This window comes from Danio aesculapii, chromosome 23 (genome assembly GCF_903798145.1).
Source record: "Danio aesculapii chromosome 23, fDanAes4.1, whole genome shotgun sequence".
Taxonomy (NCBI): domain Eukaryota; kingdom Metazoa; phylum Chordata; class Actinopteri; order Cypriniformes; family Danionidae; genus Danio; species Danio aesculapii.
The window spans coordinates 18,218,288-18,233,912 of NC_079457.1; the positions used below are offsets into that span (position 1 = coordinate 18,218,288).

At 36.2% G+C, this 15,625-nt stretch overlaps 1 protein-coding gene across 3 annotated transcripts; it reads right to left on the reverse strand.

Annotated features, from left to right (window-relative positions):
• Nucleotides 1-284: 284 nt before the first annotated feature.
• Nucleotides 285-6,039, reverse strand: tnfrsf9a (tumor necrosis factor receptor superfamily, member 9a). Of its 3 annotated transcripts, none has more exons than XM_056449732.1 (9): nucleotides 5,856-6,039; nucleotides 5,455-5,599; nucleotides 3,455-3,571; nucleotides 3,209-3,343; nucleotides 3,054-3,126; nucleotides 2,872-2,948; nucleotides 2,756-2,785; nucleotides 2,529-2,660; nucleotides 285-2,437 (listed from the first exon to the last, which is right to left on the reverse strand). In XM_056449732.1, the coding sequence occupies exons 2-9, from the start codon at nucleotides 5,591-5,593 to the stop codon at nucleotides 2,307-2,309; spliced, it is 834 nt and encodes a 277-aa protein (XP_056305707.1). In that variant the 5' UTR covers nucleotides 5,594-5,599; nucleotides 5,856-6,039; the 3' UTR covers nucleotides 285-2,306. The 3 variants fall into 3 exon arrangements, with proteins under 3 accessions (XP_056305707.1, XP_056305706.1, XP_056305708.1); XM_056449731.1 differs by having other exon boundaries at nucleotides 2,872-2,951; nucleotides 5,856-6,037; XM_056449733.1 differs by lacking the exon at nucleotides 2,756-2,785 and having other exon boundaries at nucleotides 2,872-2,951; nucleotides 5,856-6,038.
• Nucleotides 6,040-15,625: the final 9,586 nt, after the last annotated feature.

The following is a 15,625-nucleotide window of genomic DNA, read 5'->3' on the forward strand; positions in this document are numbered from 1 at the left end:
GTGCAGTTTCCACTGAATTAATTGACAGCCACGTATTAACATGTCTCTGTAATAACGCATATAATCATATCAACAATACAGGACGTTCGTAAAGCAAGGGATTAAAAGATCTGTTGAGCTCGCTGTGATCAACACTCATCATCAAATGTGATCAAGAATGAGTTTTACAGGTTTAAAACATGTCTAAAACAGTGAATGTTTGTAGTAAAGACGGTAAAATTGCTATAATTCATCAGCACAGCCACATGTTAGTACAATTATAAAAGAAGACGCTTTAATCCCGGTTTGTGGATGTTAAATCAGGTTCATTTTTTACATTAACATAACGGATATCCATACAGCGACGGATATTAATGTGTATCCTGTCACATTTGCTGAGCAAAAACTGTTTAAAATTAAACGTGTGTGTGCGTGAACTTTGTAACGACATCGTGTGTGACTCATCATTGCAGAAAAGCTTGAATTAACTCCACAACAAACACATCAAATAATCATTGGGAAAGTTCTTACTGTAGTATTTCTCACAAACGTTACGTGAGATCTGCTTCCTTCACGTCTGTCACTGTGCTGTTTATCTGACGCAGCAGGCAGAGATTGAGGCACACACTGACAGTCATGTGAGAACGGTGGGCAGGGAAAACTAGCATTTAAGGCACACACAACAAAAGCAGCTACAGTGTATTCAGAGCAGATAATTTCAGTATTCTGAAAGATATAATAAATAATCTGATGGGTGTTTTGAGCTGAAACTTTACAGATATGTTCTGGAGACACAAAATACTTATTTCAAATCTTGAAAAAGGGGTAAAATAGGTGCCCTTTAAAGGTTGCATGCTGCATTTGTTCATTCACAAACATGCAAATAATAACTTAATAATAACCAGGAATTTACAGATGTATGGGTGTGAACACTCAAAAAATACCCAACATTAATTCTTAACCCATCGTAAAGTCTGAGCTGTGAATGAATGAATAAAATGAAAACTTGTGATTCTGTCATTTAGTTTAATGTTAAATCCTAAGATATGCTTACAAAATTTTTTAACACAATGCTGTACATTTTGATGAGGTCATCTATTGTTTCTTCAGTGCACTTTGTACAAGACATGAGGTCAACCACATTTACCAACCAATTCCCAGACATACAACTGAATTAAAAAAAACACTCACACACAATTTGAAAAGCGCAACAAGTTACATAAAATACCCACAATCTTTTCTGTTCTCAATTTTTTTTGTGGGGTCAAAAAAAAGTGTTGTTTTGATCAGAATACTGGGAAAGCCCACCAGGGTATTTCAAGAGGCCTTTAACCTGAAATGTGATGCAAGCACCAGTAGATGACACCTACTCTCTTAAAAGTGTTGACATGCTGTCTGCTACTGCACACCTACATTAAAACCTCTGATCTCTGAGATTTTAAGGTGCACCACACTTCAGAAGTTCAGCCTCAACAAGTTAAAACCCCTTTGTGTGCTTTGACACATTCATTGTATACATACACTAGTGTACAAGCCAAATGTCTTTCAATGTATACTGCGATTGATAGTGCGCAAACACAGCTACTCAACACTTGCATTAAACACCCATCTGCAGAGTTTGAGTATTTTCTCTCCAAATGAATCATGTACATATATCCACAAAATATATTTTATAAGTAATCATGAAAATAACTTTTTTTTTTCAGTAGTTTGCAGTTAATTTTTTATCTTTTCTTCTGAATATAAAACAACGGTGAAGTTCAGTGTGACAAACCAAGTAGTGCAAACAATAAAAAAGGCTTTGTTCACGTGCTGTATGCATACTTCGCTGTCGACAAAATTAGCACCCTTAACACTGAAGTACACAAAAACTGAACTAAACTAAACTAAACTGAGCAAAAGTCACCAAAACAGCAGATTAAGATATAAAAATAAAAAAAGCTTCGTTTTAGTGTAGCAATGCTGTCCAGAGGCCTGTTGCAGAAAGCCGTTCTGCCGTATGTTTGTGCTCAGTTTCGAGCCAAACGTCAGCTCCAAACAACTTCCTTTCCCAAAGGGTCAAGTCCCTAAGGGCCCGATATCCTTTGAAATCCTTCATTTCGGAGGACCCTTTTGAAGTGGCCAGCTTTGAACACTTCAGTTTGGAACCACTCTTCAATATGGCGGCTTCAGAGGGTGGGATACACCGACAATCACAAGCTCTAACCCTGGGTTAGCCGAGATTAAGTTTTGTGATACAGCTTAACCTTATTTTAACCCATTTTGTTTTGTCAACCAGAAATTTACCATGAAGTTTCAACTCGTTTGTGCAACAGGCCTCAGTCATATCACACTATGAGTTTGGACTCTGAGTTTTCCGTATTGATGGACTGCGAGCTTCCACCCTGTTCCTGCTCAGGATGATGAAAACTACAGTGTTCCTGCTCCACCACCATAATCGTAGAGTCATCTGAATTGTCTAAAAGAGAGGAATAGCAATACTGTCAATTCTCACATTGTCATGATGGGTGGTTTTATTCAAAAAACAAAAAATGGACACCCGTGTTTACCTTGCTCGGTTTTTGGCTTCTTTTTTGTTTTGTTTTGTGCCTTAACATATGCAACCATTGATAATATGATGCAAAGAAGAGCCAACCCTGCTATCATTGCTGCAATCAAAACTGGAAGCCAATTCATCTCATCTTGATGAAACCCAAAAAAGAAAGAAGCATAGAGTGTGAAATTCAATGAATAGCATTTGATTTTTTTTTCTTTTACTTAAGTAAACCTCATTTACCTCTTTCATTTGTCACAACAGGCAATGATTCTTGTTTATGTAATGTGAAAAACACAATAATTAGATCATGTGTCATTATATTACTTGATATTCAATATTTTGTTCTCTATTCTTACCTTTGGCAGGATGTAGTGAAGTGCATGTGCTGTCACTGGTAAAGTTTCCTTTTTTCAGATTGTATCCATCTGGACAACTGCTGGAGAACAAATAAGAAAGTTTAGAATTACAGGAACATCAGATAACATTTCAGAGAAACTATATATTTAACAAAACAGACCAACTGAGATTGTTTTGATACCTTTTTGTCCATTCTTTGCACATACTGTGGATTTTATCACTGAATTTTCCCTCTGGACATTGTCTACATAAACCTGAAAGCATTCAGCAAATAATTTGGCAATGCAACAAAACAGCAAGTCATGTCCTGTTTTTGAGCTTCTAAAAGGGTCTTACGGCCTTCGGGCTCCTCTCCTTTCTTGCATTCAGTAACACAGTAAGAACATTTGGCATCTCCACACCGAAATCCAGGCTTACAGCCGCATACAGCATCACTGCTGCTTGTGCAATTTTTAGCCACAAACTGTATACCTATAATTAGATTAATGCATTGTCAGTCTGACTCGGTAAAATGAAAGCATTCCTTCTGTTTCTGTCATTCACTTAGCCAAAATCACATTGAGGATGTAAAGTGGACCTTACCTATGCATTGGGTACAAGTATAACAGCGGAAATCAGTTTTGGTTACGTAAGTGCCAGGTTCACATGGTTTACAGAGTTCTGCTGGGTCATGTCCACATCTTTTTGCCAAGTGGTTTCCTGTAAGCACAAGCAAATACTCAAGTGTTATATGCTACCTGGCCAAAATTGTCGTTTATGAGTAAGTAAATAACAAACACTGGATTTATATTGCATTGATTCATTTGTTTCTGCTTTAAATACTGTCAGTAAATTAACCTATTTCATATTTTGGCATTTTATTTCATTTATATATGCTTTTTAAATTGCATTATGAGATCAAGTATTTTTTCCTCAATCAGCTTTTGATGCTGAAAAGTTAGAAAAGGTCACTTTTATTGACATTTTAATAGTTTGAAGTGATATAAGCCTATAGTCTAGGTCGGTGTCCTAAATTATGGTACAAAGACACTGTAATAAACTTCCAATACTTTTCCGAATAACAATATTCGTTACAGACTTAAATCTTTTTATATTATTTATTTAATTTCAAACAATTAAAAATGTCAACAAAAGTTCCAATTCAGTGTTGAATTTTCAACATCAAAAGTCGACAGCATAGATAAAGATCCCATAAAGCAATTCATAACCTCTAATAGACCAGAAAAAAACAACTGAATCACACAATACAGAAAACATTTTTACAAATGTGGCATCTTTTAGCTATTTAATTCTGATGTGATGTGTAGCTTTTTGTTTTTTAAACTAGCATGTTCAAGGATGTATCTTATTTGGTATACACTGTATCCATATGTATGCTTTACCGGTCAAAAGTTTGGGATCAGTAGGATTTTTAAGTGTTTTAAAATAAGCTTCTCCTGCTCACCTAGGCTGCATTTATTTAATCAAATATACAGAACAAATTGTAAAATTGTGAAATGCACTATATTGCACTATAAAATAACTGTTAAAAAGTAGTTTATCATTTAATTTAATCATTTATTCCAGTGATTTTAAAGATGAATTTCAGCTTCATTACTCCAGTCACATGATCCTTCAGAAATGACTCTAAAATTAATTATTATTATTAATATTATTAAAAATATTAGTAGTAGTAGTAATAGATATAAAAGCAATAATGACTGGAGTAATTTCATTTGAAACAACATGCAGTAAGTAATAAATATTTAATAGTTAAATATTTAACAATTTTACATTTTTACATTTAATAAACACTGCCTTGATAAGCAGAATAATTTTATTTAAATTATTAAATAAAATTAATAATAATAAAAAAACTGACCCCAAACTTTTGATAGATAGATAGATAGATAGATAGATAGATAGATGGATGGATGGATGGATGGATGGATGGATGGATGGATGGATGGATGGATGGATGGATGGATGGATGGATGGATGGATGGATGGATGGGTAGGTAGGTAGGTAGGTAGATAGGTAGGTCAAGATGTTCAACGGAAGAAACTCAAGCAGGTTTGTATCAAATAAAGTAAATGATGGAGCAATTAATGACAGAATTGTATTTTCTGGGCGAATATTAAGTCTAAATAATAATTAGTAATTTATTGTGGAATAAACTTTTTCTACTATTTATTTCCATTTGTCACACACAATAAGATTTGCTTCTCTGAAATGATAGCAAATATTCAAATCAAAAGTACAGATACTGAAAGTGATCATTTCAGGCATGCTTAAGAAATATTGAGCAATGAATCAGGACATCCCTTGTGTGATCTCAGGATGCTTTAGTCATCTTTATGCAATGACGGTTCAATTCATGGATTTCCCTTTGAGTGCTAAACCGCATTCCTCTCAATCAACTTTTACAATGACCTGAAACTTCTGTCATTAATGTGTAACTTCAAAGACAGATTAATCTATTTTCTGTATTTCAATAGAAAGTAGAAATTACGAAACTCTACGAGATATCTGACATCTTACAACACCTCATTCTGAAGTAAAGTTACATAATACACATTACTCGGAGTTCTTGTATCAGTACCTGGTTTACATTTCGTGCAGCAGACATCAACTTGTCCTGAAGGAGTCCAATCTTGACAGCCAACATCTACACCTACTGTCAAGTTCAGTACTAGACTGAATATCAGCAAGCTATACAGTCCTTGAAATCCAGCCAGCATTTTTGCCTAAACACACACACATACATCACGCATTAAAAACTGTCAGCAGTGAATTTGTTACATTTTACAAGTTAAACACAGACTGCACTAATGTATGCAGCATTGAAAGGAAGGTTATTTATATATATATATATATATATATATATATATATATATATATATATATATATATATATATATATATATATATATATATATATAATTAATTAATTAAAAATGCATTATTTGTATTAATGAATGAGCTATAATATAATCATCTTACTGTTTGAGTGTAGTGGTCCTTATTCGTAGCAAACGCTCACTGTGACGAGAATTTCCCTTTTATATGTTTTAAAGAGGCAAAGGGGCGTCTCCTTGCGTGACTTCATTCTTGCGTGAATCCTTTTCAGTATCTATCTGCTCATATTCAGTGCGCGTGAGCTGAAGGAAAACAGTGGCATTTGTTCAAAATATGTCAAAAGAGGCGCAAACGGAGACATTATTTCTAAAATACTCCGTCAGTGAAGCATCTGTCCGAACGTCTATCCGTCTCTGGGATGCCACTAACAGACGTACCTTCCGTGTGCAGCGTAATGGTAACGCAAACGCATCTCGTTTGTATAAAATTTGTCACAGACAGTTTTAAGACCGTAAGTTTTGAATGTGTGTTTCTTTGACTCTATTTCAACACTTTTCTCCTCACAATTTCATGTCGTACTTTGTAGTGTTGCCGCGAAATATTAGATAAAGGACATGTCGATATACTTGATACAAAGTGAGGACTCTTTGATGATTGAGGTGCATGATGATTCTGAATTTGTCTTTCTTTGCCAGTGATATTGTGGTTGGCATACATAAAACGTGCTTTGCCTGTAAAGATAAGTTAATGATTAATGTAACCACGTACATTCTGTATATTGACTGATTGTTTACCTTTATTTCCTATATTATATAAACTTATTGTACGTTATACTTTTATAATGGCCATTATTGATTATTAAAACTTAGGCCTATATTCAGCAAATGAGAGGGTATATATGTTTCGTATTTTCAATGAAAATGAAAGGAGGCAGTAATGTTAAAGGCTCCGTTTTGTTATAAATATGCATACATTGAAGATGACGCTTATATATGCAGCACGACGCCTCAACATTTCTGCTGTCTCTGTTAAGTTGTTAATATCAAAATGAAAATAGCAGTTCCTTTTATTTTTAAGATAGTGAAACAACGTACGTATCCAGGATGATGTGAATAAGGTTATGAAGTACACTGTTCCCTTTGAAGATTTACCCGACATGTCCTCGGGAGTCTGTTTTCCATGTCAAACTTGCGAAGTCTGAACTTACAAGGAGAGGATGCAGGACTGAACTGTGTGTAGGCTCTAATTAGAAAAAGCCCTAATCAGATAGGCGAATGTCTGCAGCCTCACCTCCGTTTTCAGATGTCCCCGTTTTCCCCCATACACACTAACCGGAGCAGCAGCGTTTTAGAACGAAAACGGCCTCTTCGGCGTTTCCAAAACGCTTCGTTTTCGGCGCCCGAAAACTCCGGCGTAGTGTGGACGGATGGCGTAACCGAAGCAAACTTATGCGTTTTAAAACTAAAACGCATTAGTGTAAACGGGGCCAAAGTATGTTTTTTAGGCTTAATTCACTTGTCCTAGATTATAAAATTCAAGCTTTTTCCCCACCAAAAACTAGGTCTGGTGGTATGTCTTCCCTGGGCATAAAATCAATGTTTTCTTCTGGATGTGGTTAAAAAGATTTTAAAGATTTCAAAAAAGTCTACTGCGTTGTATAGATATTGAAATCAATAACATCAGTCAAATTTACAAAAAAAAAAAGTTCAAAATTTCCAGAATTTACTATGTAGACTAACTGATGAATAAATAAATAGTGAAGGCTGAGATAGATAGATAGATAGATAGATAGATAGATAGATAGATAGATAGATAGATAGATAGATAGATAGATAGATAGATAGATAGATAGATAGATAGACAGACATATATAGTCTTTTGGTAGACAGACAGACAGATAGATAGATAGATAGATAGATAGATAGATAGATAGATAGATAGATAGATAGATAGATAGATAGATAGATAGATAGACATATATAGTCTTTTGATATAGATAGATAGATAGATAGATAGATAGATAGATAGATAGATAGATAGATAGATAGATAGATAGATAGATTATAAATTACAGTACAATTTGGCAAAAGTCAACATCTATGATGCATCATAACTCGTGTCATAAGCATTACCTTTTGCCTCGTCACCCACACTTAGAAATTCAATGACACAGCAACTTCCTTCACTTCTAATCCTAAACAATTTCCTTCTCTATACCGGTTTGAGCCGCAAAAGGTTTTAAAAAATTGCAAAAGCTATACTGAATCATTATTCTACAGTTTACGACTAAGCTTTTTTTCTTTTTTCAACAGAACTGTGGAAAACGCTTATAAACAAAGCGTGATCCCTGTTCATCAAACATGATTCATTTTTAAAGGCATTCTTAGGAGACCTTTTTGTAATTATCTTTAACCACTAAAACGTTTGGCAAATAAAGCCACAATCTGTCTAGCCCTTAAATGCAGTGTCTTGCAGTATGTGCAATGCAGTAAGTTTTATGAGCTTTTGTTAACCATTCATGCATTTAGACAATACAAAGAATCCAGTTGAACTTGTTAAATTACTTCAAATTGTGTTTTAGTATCACATTTATCCATCCATCCATCACTATAGCTGTTTTAAATGTATTTTGTGATCATCTGTGGCCATTTACCAAATCAAAATCATTTTAAAGTACTTTTGTGGTTTCCTAACATCCACATGGCTTTGTTCTGAAAATTATAACAAAAAATATGGAAGTATGTTCTTTTTAAATGTGGAAAAACGTCCAATTAATAAGCAGAAATATATTAGAAACAAGTTTCCCAGTAATGGGTTGCAGCTGGAAGGGCATCCGCTGCGTAAAAACATAAGCTGGTCTATTCCGCTGTAGTGACCCCAGATTAATAAAGGGACTAAGCCAAAAAGAAAATGAATGAATGAATGAATATTAGAAACAAATTGCAGTAAAATGTAAAACAATTCATGAGCAAAAACTTGTGTGTTTAGTTCATTAAAGTAACATGATAACAAATATCAGTTTGTGACATCAGTGAATAATGAGCTGTTTTGTACAACAAAATTAAGTGAATGAACTGGAAGTTTTGACTTATTAAAGTCACAATGCCTGCTCCCATTCTTAAACAGAAAAAAGTTGACATGGCAATTGTACACCTACTCGGTACATCTACTGGCAATTGTTGTATGAATCGTTGTCTAATTGTAGACATATATTATATAAAAATAGCACCCCTATTAAATTATTTTGCCAAATATTAACCAGTTTATGTTCACATCTTTCTAATTCCATCCATAGGGCCATTTAAAAAAAAATGACACTCAGACAATGGAAACGGAAATGCTAAAATGCTTGGCTTGTTTTCTGGTTTTGTCCTACAAAATATGTGCTTGCAGCATTCTACTTCTTGGAAGACCTTTGAGCTTAGTACAGTAAATAATAAAAGACAATGGTTTAGCAAGTTGTAAAATGAGGAAAGAGGATTGATTAAAATTATTTAAAGCTGGCTTCATATGTACTGAAATTCAAACTCTCCTCCAGCTCCCCTCGCTTAGACAGATGCATCTAAACTTCATTCACTTTAAACAGTCAGGATTTAAAAAGTCACCAACTTCTTGTCACTGAGGCCTGAAGCTTATTTTAAACCATCAATCCTCTTTGTGGTAGATCTGTCTGCTCCCTTCAACATCACCAGCTCCTTCTTTCCACCCTCTGGGCATAACAAGTAGTCTGCTACACTGGTTTGAATCTTACCTCACAGGTAGGTCTTTCATGGTTGCCTGGAAAAGGGAGGATTCCAAAGTTCAACAACTGGTCATGGGGTGTCTCAGGAATCATTTCTTGGACCTCCTTTTTCCATATCATTTACATCACTAGGACGCACGTTTTTTCCTTCCATTGCTACAGTATGTTGACAATCAAGCAGCTCTAATTTTTGAGACCACCTGAGACTTCCTGTGTAACTTCTCAGCATGGATGGAAAAGCATCACATGTATCTTAACCTGGCAAAGACAAAGCTTCTCATCCTTTATGCAACTCAGATTAAGAATAGTAAGTTGTTGGAAACTTGCAAGCAATGACCCAGTGACAACTTTGAGCAGAATTCTTCATGGAATACTTGCTGTGTGATGGTGCTGTCACCAAATTTGAAACTACAGAAGCTAAAGCTTAGTTTTATACTCATTTCAGGAGGATGTCCTTGCAAGCGAAGACAGAGCTCACAAGGAACAATACTAAACAAAGCATGCAAGGATGTAAACACTCACAGAAATAAAGATGTCAAAACCCCAGACTCTTATAAACACTTACCACAGCTTTAAAGACTGGAGGAGGGTCACCAAAGGACATGACAAAGGATAATCTTCTCTGGTGTAATGCTTTTTGGAGAACAGGAACCTTTTCTCCATGTGTTCATTTATCTGATGTTTTTGTCTTCACATTCAAAGGCAACATTAGTTTTGCTATGTTGTGTCAAGAAATGTGTAGTCTCACACCCTCAACATGTTACAAAGATAAAGTTCATACAGGAATCTTGAAGCAATCTTTGTTGTCTAGCTGACTCTCAAAAACCACATCTAAGCTGGACTATCCAGTGCTCGTCTGGCTAAACTTCCCTCATGTGTAATTAAATGACGTCACACCTCTCTTTATCTCTCTGCGCTGCTTCTGGTTGCAGCTTTTATCCAGCCCCAGACTTCGACACACACATATGAGTTACTGGCTCTGCTCCATCCTACTCCTACTCACTTGTATGAGTGTGCGTCTCCTTTGGAAGCCTGAGGTCAGAAAGTGATCACAGAAGTATCACACAAATCTGGTGGGGAATGATCCTCCTGACCACATCTTTTATGCTGAAAACTCAGCACTTTAGAGATAGTTCACCCAAAAATGAAAATTCTGTCATAATTTACTCACCCTTTACTTGTATCAAACCTTTAAGAGTTTCTGTACTTGTTACCATTGACTTCTGTTTTATTTGTGTTATCAGGCCAGTATAAACCAACCCATAATCCCCCAATAGTGGCACTAGACCCACTCAGGTTCATTCAATCATTCATTCTCTTTTCGGCTTAGTCCCTTTAATCACTGGTCGCCACAGCGAAATTGCCAACTTATCCAACATATGTTTTTATGTAGTGGATGCCCTTCCAGCTGCAACCCATCACTGGGCAACACTCATACACTCTCATTCACACACATACACTACAGAAAATTTAGCCTACCCAATTCACCTATACCTGAAGGAAACCCACGCAAACACGTGGAGAACATGCAAACTCCACACAGAAATGCCAACTGACCTAGCTGGGGCTTGAACCAGTGACCTTCTTGCTGGAGGCGATCGTGCTGCCCAATCCGCCCAAAAAAACATGCAAAAAACAGTTTTCAGGTACAAGATCCAAATAAAAAAGGAAGAAAAAACCTCAAATGACTACAGGAGGATTGAAATAGCTCTCTTAATCTACAAGTCCTTGGTTTGAAGTAAAGTTCCCAGCATTTACTAATAGAATCATGAAGGATTATAATATTTACGTGTAACACAATATACAACCATCAAGCAAACTCAAACCAATAATGTTTTCACTGCATCACACCACCACTTTGAAGCTGGGATATTACCAAATACCATAGGGCTCTTCTGCCCTATGAGGGAAATGTGCAGAAAATGAGGGAAAAGAAAATGTTGCAATATTCCCAATTCAAAAATAGACTAATGAAACAAAATAACAAACAAAATAAACAGCAAAAAATCATTGACAGTGACTCCATGTCTGTAAATTCAACAAAACAAACATACGTGTTCAAAAACACCTCCAGTGTTGCCAGATTGGGCGGTTTTGAATTCGATTGTGTGGGTAAAATATGATAGGCAGGTAGTGAAAATTTGGGTGGTTTTGCAACGGTTTTTGCCCCCCGCGGTCTTAACTTATAAACTGGTTATGATCTCCCAAAGAGGTAACCGTCACCCTTTTTGAAAAAGTCATAAAAGTTTGGAACCATTCTCTCACATTTTCTTAATTATATCATGCACTATCCTAAATAACGTCTTTCAAGCAGACCTCAAAGTAATGCCATTTTATTTCAGTGGTATGATTTTCTACCATTGTGCCAAAGTAAACTTTAAAGAGATCATTTGCCTAAAACTTTAAATTCTGTCATCATTATTTACTTGGGCGACGCAGTGGCGCAGTAGGTAGCGCTGTCGCAGCAAGAAGGTTGTGGGTTCGAGCCTCGGCTGGGTCTGTTGGCATTTCTGTGTGGAGTTTGCATGTTCTCCCTACGTTCACGTGGGTTTCCTCCGGGTGCTCCAGTTTCCCCCACAGTCCAAAGACATGCGGTACAGGTGAATTGGGTAGGCTAAATTGTCTGTAGTGTATGAGTGTGAGTGAGTGTGTATGGATGTTTCCCAGAGATGGGTTGCAGCTGGAAGGCCATCCGCTGCATAAAACAACTGCTGGATAAGTTGGCGGTTCATTCCGCTGTGGCGACCCCAGATTAATAAAGGGACTAAGCCGAAAAGAAAATGAATGAATGAATTATTTACTTGTTATAAACCTGTTTGGCTTTTTTCCACTGAACAGAAAATACGATATTATAAAGAAAGCTGGAAAGAGATAACCATTGACCTCCGTTGTATTTGTGTATTCGTTTTCCTCCAGATTCTAGCTCAAAGGTTTGGAACCACTTGATGGTGAGTAAATAGTGAGTACAAATTAGGCAAATTTTGGGGTCAAATATTACTTTAAGTGAAGCATTTCTGATAACCGTTTACTAATCTGTTTCCAATAACAAAGTGTTGACGTCAAATATAGTCTCATCGTTTATACATTCTAAGTTCAGTAGTTACGTTAAAATTGCATTACTTAATGTACATCACCAATAAAGTGAGCGAGTAATCTTCTACCTCATCCTCCTACATTACAACATCACACATTCCTACGCTGACCTTTTTACTAGAATGTTATATACGACGCTGTCTGCCCACAGGAGTCATATCATTTGCGACTCACTACAAGCATCATGTTAGCGACGTCATTAGAATTGGCCAGAAAAGCCTCAGCTCACTTTGTTCACACGTAGCTAAAGACTCAGAGATACATACACATCGGCGCGTGTCACACAACACGGCCAATATCACCATCAGCATCTGTTCTTTCCTCTCAACGCTTCCTTTAAAATTTGTAAGCATTTTTTTGTTTGCTTCCTGTGAAAAAACACAGTTAAGAGGGTTAAAAGCAGCAAAAAATGTGTCACTTCCTCATACCGAGAATCAGCCACCGTGTGTCAGTCGACACAATAATGCGCGCAGAAGGGAAAACACTGCCGAATGCCAGTAAATGTCATGTCTCAGACTTTTTGATATTGCATTAAAAAAAGTACATGGTTGATGAGGCGTAATAGGCATGTTTAGCACATGTAGCACATTTAAAGGTATCACTTTTTGGTGTATGTGTAGATTATAACAGCAAAAATACCAACCTGTAATATATATATATATATATATATAGTGCACATCATAAACATAACATACAATTTTATTACATAACATTGTAATGTTTGAGTTATGAAAAATATTATATTTCCGTTAGAATAAATGCATATTAAATATAATTATTAACCATTTATGGGCTGAGAAACCATATATTGTAACTGCATTGACAGTAATCCCTGCTGAAAAAAAAACAGCATAAGCGGTAAGGTAGTTTTGATGCTGGTCTCAATGCTGGTCCTGACCAACATTGAGACCAGCATACCAGCATCAAAACATTCTTTACCAACTTATGCTGTTTTTTTTCAGCATGGCTTTTTTTAAGTCATAAAAGTTTTAAAGTCTTTTTTCCTGTAAAACTGCAGGATTTTTCAGATGAGTATTTGAACGAGTGCCATATAAAGGGTTATTATAATAATGAGTACATACCAATAGCCTACATGCTTATTTGTTAAGAATGTATGCATATTGCATACACTCACTGGCCACTTTATTAGGTACACCTTACTAGTACTGAGTTGGACCCCCCTTTGCCTTCAGAACTGCCTTAATCCTTTGTGGCATAGATTCAACAAGGTATTGGAAATATTCCTCAGAGATTTTGGTCCATGTTGACATGATAGCATCATGCAGTTGCTGCAGATTTGTCGCATGATGCGAATCTCCCGTTCCACCACATCCCAAAGGTGCTCTATTGGATTGAGATCTGGTGACTGCAGAGGCCATTTGAGTACAGTGAACTCATTGTCATGTTTAAGAAAACAGTCTGAGATGATTTGCACTTTATGACATGGCGCGTTATCCTGCTGGAAGTAGCCATCAGAAGATGGGTACACTTGGTTATAAATAGATGGACATGGTCAGCAACAACACTCAAGAAGGCTGTGGCGTTGACACGATGCTCAATTGGTACTAATGGGCCCAAAGTGTGCCAAGAAAATATGCCCCACACATTTACACCACCACCAGCAGCCTGAACCGTTGATACAAGGCAGGATAAATCCATGCTTTCATGTTGTTGATAGGAAATTCTGAGCCTACCATCTCAATGTCGCAGCAGAAATCGAGACTCATCAGGCAATATTTTTGCAATTTCTATTGACCAATTTTGGTGAGCCTGGGCAAATTGTAGCCTCAGTTTCCTGTGTTTAGCTGACAGGAGTGGCACCCAGTGTGGTCTTCTGCTGCTGTAGCCCATCCGCCTCAAGGTTGGACGTGTTGTGCGTTCAGAGATGCTCTTCTGCATTCCTTGGTTGTATCGAGTGCTTATTTGAGTTACTTTTGCCTTTCTATCAGCTGAAACCACTCTGGCCATTCTCCTCTGACCTCTGGCATTTGCGCCCACTGAACTGCTGTTCACTGGATATTTTCATTATCATTCTCTGTAAACCCTAGAGATGGTTGTGCATGAAAATCCCAGTAGATCAGCAGTTTCTGAAATACTCAGACCAGACCGTCTGGCACCAACAACCATGCCACATTCAAAAACACTTAAATCACCTTTCTTTCCCATTCTGATGCTTGATTTGAACTGCAGCAGATCGTCTTGACCATGTCTACATGCCTAAATGCATTGAGTTGCTGCCATGTGATTTGGCTGATTAGAAATTTGCATTATTGAGCAGTTAGACAGGTGTACCTAATAAAGTGGCCGGTGAGTGTAATTTTAATGCCTAAAGTGACCATCTACATACACATGGGTGTTTTATAATTGAACCATATACATTTACACACACTGTTGCTCAGCAATGCAATTTAAATGACTTTTGTGTGTTTGATTTAGATAAAAAAAAAATACATTGGCTTCAATTTATTATGGCATGAGGTATTTTATAATGTCAGAGACATGTTTTTAAAGAATATTAAAAACATTTAAAATTAGTGTACTCCATAAACATTAATATTACTATTATATTACATTATATTATAAATATATGAATATATAGAATTTAATATGTATATTTGTTCACACACAACATATGCTGCATAAGCTTAGCATTCATAAATGTGTTCAGTTTCTACATTACAGCCATAACATTATACCAGTTATTCAGAACAGATTTGAGTTTCATATGCGTCACCTTGAGAGTTTTGAGATAAACATCTAATCATTTGGTTCCATGTTGAAAAAGGTTTTGCTCCACTATCAGGAACTACGCTCCAGAGAATAAAAATGTTCTCACAGGTTTCAAAATACAGATATGTACACTTTATATAACGAGTAAGCTGAAAAGTATCTGGTTTTTATAGTAATCTAGTGCATAAATCATGCTGATAAAACACCAGATACTGAAGCTGATATCACCGCCTTAAGGTTTTCTGGAAATCACTAGAGATTTGATGGTGCAGTGGACTAAGATAAGAGTACTTAATGTGTGTTGTTTATTTTAAAGAATTAAAAAAAACAAGTAGACAAAATATCTGGC

Coding starts and splice junctions, on each gene's coding strand:
- tnfrsf9a (XM_056449731.1), bottom strand. CDS start 5,593: ATGCTGGCTGGATTTCAAGGACTGTATAGCTTGCTGATATTCAGTCTA. Junction 3,572..5,454: donor CTGCACGAAATGTAAACCAG/GTACTGATACAA, acceptor TTGTGCTTACAG/GAAACCACTTGGCAAAAAGA. Junction 3,344..3,454: donor TACTTGTACCCAATGCATAG/GTAAGGTCCACT, acceptor ATCTAATTATAG/GTATACAGTTTGTGGCTAAA.